Here is a 5,153-nt window from a genome sequence, read left to right on the forward strand (position 1 = left end):
AAACCACCAGAGGCTCCCCAATGTTGCGGAAAGAATGCAACACCAGCAAAACAGAAGGCAGAAAAGCGAGATGTCAAGATGTTCCCGGCTTTGAATGCAGAGCAGAAATGAAGGAGCTGTTGGCTGCATGTGGGGGGTCAAAATGTTCTTATGGTTTGGACCGGCTTATTGAGTGCCACTGGAGCTTGGCAAAAAAAAAAAAAAAGGCGAAGGAGGGGGAAGAACCGCAACCAGATTTAGATTTTTCACTGAATCAGTTGAGCGGACGCAGAAAAACAGCTCCTTTTGGACTCGTCGGATAAACTGTTTCAGCTTCATTGGCGATTCTCACTCACCAGTCGATGCTCTGACCGTCTTCCCGCCGCACGCTGACTCATATCGGACAAGCAGTCAGCGCCGGAGGAATGTGCTCATACGTTTAAAAACGGGAACGCCACATTTCTATCTACTTGTTGACGGACACCAGATAAACAGAGTTTACGTGTTAGAGGGTCATCTGGTGGCTTTCAATAAGGAATTCAATATCGTGGCTTCCCGGTAACGGACCACATTAAAGGGTCCGCAAGGAATGAATATCAGAGGTCAAGGGGTCAAGTAGAGAATGAGAAGGGTTAACTCAAAAGACATTTCAGCATGGCAAGCGTTCGAGTGAGTTCCAGTAACAAACTAAACTGGCTTAGTGCGCAAAATAGATAAACAAATACAGATTTTGGCCACTTCATTGCCATCGTCAAGTTTTTTTTATGACCACTTATGAACAAGCTATCTTCTAAACAACACATTTTACAGTTGAAAATGAAACTTGTCCATACATGTGCATACTTTTCTGGACATTTCAAGTGGACTTGCTGGTGACTTGGTGAAACGTAGCCCTTCAGACCTCCACTGGCAACAATCACAGTAAAATGTCTCTCAGTCTTTTAGTCTTTCAGTCCCCATTTGTCGCAGGTTTCCTCAGAAAATAACTGCTGATACCAGAGTCCGGGCCTCGCTCCGGCTCCCTCCCTCCGCTGTCCCAGTACGCTGCACCGGAGCCGGGGTCGTGACGGAGAGGATCGCCGCCGTGCGTCGTGGTCTTGTCCTGGTTGGAGGAGGATTTGATGGAGATTTGGTCATCGGCAAATTCCAGGTGGACGTCACAAGGGTCGATGGGGGCCGAGGAAAGGGGGACCAGAGAGACCGGATCATGAACGGACGTCTTAATGAAAGAAAAAAATATAATATATGAAAAACCTGCCAAGGAGAAATATGTGCTTTTGTATCAGTTAAAAGAGTAAAAAAGAGAAAATAAATCATACCGGGGTCTTGGGTGGATTTTCAGTGGTCGGTGCAGCTGGGTTCAATTTTCTCAGAAACACAGTGAGGAGTGGAACGAGGACCAGAGACGTCAGCCCGACTCCCAGAAACAACACAGGCAGCAGCGGCCCTGAGGAGGACGCGTCGCATGGTTTCTTTGTTGCAATATATACACTTATAAATGTGATTTAAAAGCAGTTGTGCTGATTTATAACACATTTATTTGAAATAGAACGCTTCATATCTTGCAACCTCTAGATTTGTACTGTGACCTTAAGGAGGGGTCATGATGTTTACTCATCAACAGACGCTGGCAATGATCCATCACATCCTCCGTCTCCTTTATAACCACCTTCAGGTTAAACTGTGATCAGATTTAAGGGCACGTCAGGTCGACGCTGAAGGCCGAGGCGGGATTCACCTGATGACCCACCTGATCTGGAAACGGTCTGGACACACTGGGGGGCCGATTTGGGGGAAGCGGCCATGGTGAAGGTCGGGAAGGAGAAGTTGGCGACGACACAGTAGTTCTGTCCCGGAGCCAAACCAGAAAACTGGAGAGGGGACATCACTTCCTGGGTCCAGACCGTACGGCTCTGCGGGGTCACAAAGCACTGGGCTTTTATATATATATATATTAATATGAAAATGATATAAATATCAACACGACCAAAAGCATGTGAGACCTGGTACTCGGAGTGATTGAGCTTGTTGTACACAGTCACTGTGGTCCAGGGGTCGATCATTTCAGAGATCGGACAGCACCTCCCCAGAGAGCACCTCCTGTTGGCTGCACAGGGGAACTGCACTTTCACCAGCAACTGGTCCTCTTTCAAAGAGGCTGAGACGGATGGAGGACTGAAAGCTGGAGAGAGAAGGCGACTGTTAATTATCATATTACACAAAAAAAGCAGGTTATTCTACATTGAAAAGCAACAGTTTCAAACCACGTATTTTTTTTTAAAACGGTTGTATTGCAGGAACCGCGGCCGGTCACTGACTGAAGTCGCTGTAGTCGAACTTGCGTGGCTTCATCCAGGCGGTGGAGATGGGGCTGAGGTGCACGCCCAGACGGACCATGTTGTACAGCTCAAAGTTGGAGAAGGCCTGCGAGACGTCACAGCTGTGGGATGACACCCAAGCGCACCACGGGACGTCCCGCCACGGGTCCCTGCAACAAGAATACACACAAGAATACGACAAGAATACACCAAGAATACAGACAAGAATATAACAAAAATACACAGTCACACATTATGAAAATGTCACTTCTTTGAGTTTCTTCATGTAAATTGAAATGGTCTGACTCTATACCACCACCAGGATTTTTTGGATTCACAGGATGTTTGTATGAGTATAACGCTTTTATATAGATATTTAAATATACAACTGAAAAATAAAATGCATAATTTTATATATATTTATAATTATTATTATTTATTTTTTTACTTCTACCACCACCAGATTAATAGGCTAGGGCAAATAAATCATATCCTGAATAAACAAACCCCAACTCCATGCCATAGTATGACTTTATTTTTTTTGTGGACAAATTTGACCATGGCTTTTCATGCCTGTTTTGGACTCACTACACTCAGACTTGGTGCAACAAGTGATACGAGCGACTTTTATGACTTAATATTTTTAAATTATTTTTTATGAATTTATTTTGACTGCCTGGTTTTATCTTGTCAAACAAATCCACAATCATTAGCAATGATAGATTCACAGGATGTTTGTATGAATATAATGCTTTTATATAGATATTCAAATATAAACCTGACAAAAAAAAATTATTCATTTATTTTAATTGAATTTATTTTATTATTTTCATTTTTATTTTATATTTATTTATTTTTTTTTTTTATTATTTTTTTTTTTTACTTCTACCACCACCAGATAAATAGGCTAGGGCAAAGAATTCATATCCTGAATTTACGAACCCCAACTCCAATCCTAACCCACTAACCCTAACCCTAATCTCAGATCTTAGCCAAACCCTTATTGCCTGGTTTTATCTAGTAAAACAAATCCTCAATCATTAGTTTATTGGAATCAGAGAATGTCTGTATGAGTATGAGGATTTGATATAGATATTTAAATATAAAACTGGAAAATGAAATAAATATTTTTTTCATTTATTTAATTCATTCATTAATTTATTAATTATTATTTCATATTCATTTATTTATTTGGAAAAAATTCACCATGGCTTTTTATGCCTGTTTTGGATTCACTACACTCAGACTTGGTGCGACAAGCGATACGAGCGATTTCTATGACTTAATATTTTTCAGTGAATTTATTTTTACTGACTTTTTCGTGAATCTTCGACATGCCATAGTATGACTTTATTTTTTTTGTGGAAAAATTTGACCATGACTTTTTTATATTTTTTAATTATTTTTTATGAATTTATTTTGTGATTTTATCTTGTCAAACAAATCCGCAATCATTAGCAATACTAGATTCACAGGATGTTTGTATGACTATAATGCTTTTATATAGATATTTAAATATAAAACTGACAAATTGTATTTTTTTTATTTAATTCATTTTTTAAAATTATTTTCTATTTATTTATTCTTTTTTTTTTTTTACTTCGACTGAGATGATGCGGATTGATTACATCACAATAATGTAACAGATTATTCAACAGTGCGTTTCTTTTTGAAGCTTCTGACAAAATGTATCAAAGCCTGGAAATCATGTTGTATGATTACTGTCAGCTGCTTGGTGCTGAATTATTCTGTTCCTTTTATGTAACTTTGCATTTTTACGAATTTTATAGCTTTGTTGCCTTACTATTAGCACGTAATAAGTGGTGGTGGTAGCCAGCTTATTATAGTTGTTTAACTTTAAAACGCTAGAATACTATAAGCATCCTGGGCATCGTCTGTCTGAGGATAAATACAGTTATTGTGCTTTGTGAAGTGAAGGAGTTTGACTCTCCGGCAGCGTCTGGACAGACGGGACTTACCCCTGCGTCTTCGTCTGGACGCTGTAGGTGATATTGGGACTGGCATGGGGACAATCCCACCGCAGGAGGCATCCTAAGTCCAGTGATTCCACAGCAGTGGAGCAGGCTGATCCAGTCGACCCTGGGAAGGTTCGCACGACATGCACACACCAAAAATAGCACACTCCCCACAGATCTATCGACCCCTTAAGTCCCACTGTCACAACTTTGGAGACACTCGGGAGCACGAGCGCTCGCAGGAAACACAAGGAAGGAGACATAATCGTGACATCAACTTCAATGCTCACCAGTGATCAGCAGGGCGCTCACGACACACAAACCCAACCCCGGCGTGGAGACGCCTGCCGTCTCCATGGAAACGTGGCGACCTCTCGACAGGCGGAGGCTGTGCTGGACTGTAGTGCGGGTTTCTCACTGCCTTTAAGAAGCAGGACAGCGTGTGAGGAGATGAGATAAGCGGAGTCGGGAGGAAGGTGGAAGGGGTGGAGAGATAAAGATTCAATTGAAGGCCGGTGATTTTCTTAAGAGAGATGAAAGGCTGTAATCTGCTTAGAGGAGGATGAGAAGTTTGAGAAACGGACAGTTCCTGGCAGAAGGAAACGTTTTTAAAGGATTTTCTGCTCCTGTTTCGACATTTCTCTTCTCACCAGAAAACGTGACACTTTTATGAATGACTTCTTCACACTTATTATAAATCAGATTTTTCCCATGTTTTTTTTTTTTTAGCATACTAACATTTAACAGTTAGCCCCAGCTAGTTGGTACCATCACTGCTTTTGCTGGTAGTTTTGGTCATAAATCAAATTAGGACAAATTCTGACATGATGAATTGCAATTCACCCCGAGGAGATTTTTTTAATGAAATGTCAGCAGACCC

General features: G+C 41.2%; 1 protein-coding gene across 2 annotated transcripts; it reads right to left on the reverse strand.

Annotated features, from left to right (window-relative positions):
- Window positions 1-892: 892 nt before the first annotated feature.
- Window positions 893-5,068, reverse strand: LOC311008905 (interferon lambda receptor 1). 2 transcript variants are annotated; one of them, XM_084002853.1, is made up of 7 exons: window positions 4,564-5,068; window positions 4,277-4,397; window positions 2,298-2,467; window positions 1,983-2,161; window positions 1,730-1,892; window positions 1,299-1,426; window positions 893-1,198 (listed from the first exon to the last, which is right to left on the reverse strand). In XM_084002853.1, exons 1-7 carry the CDS (start codon window positions 4,628-4,630, stop codon window positions 929-931), a joined length of 1,098 nt encoding a protein of 365 aa, XP_083858979.1. In that variant the 5' UTR covers window positions 4,631-5,068; the 3' UTR covers window positions 893-928. The 2 variants fall into 2 exon arrangements, with proteins under 2 accessions (XP_083858979.1, XP_083858978.1); XM_084002852.1 differs by having other exon boundaries at window positions 4,277-5,068.
- Window positions 5,069-5,153: the final 85 nt, after the last annotated feature.

This window comes from Eutrigla gurnardus (assembly GCF_963514095.1).
Source record: "Eutrigla gurnardus genome assembly, chromosome: 23".
Taxonomy (NCBI): Eukaryota; Metazoa; Chordata; class Actinopteri; order Perciformes; family Triglidae; genus Eutrigla; species Eutrigla gurnardus.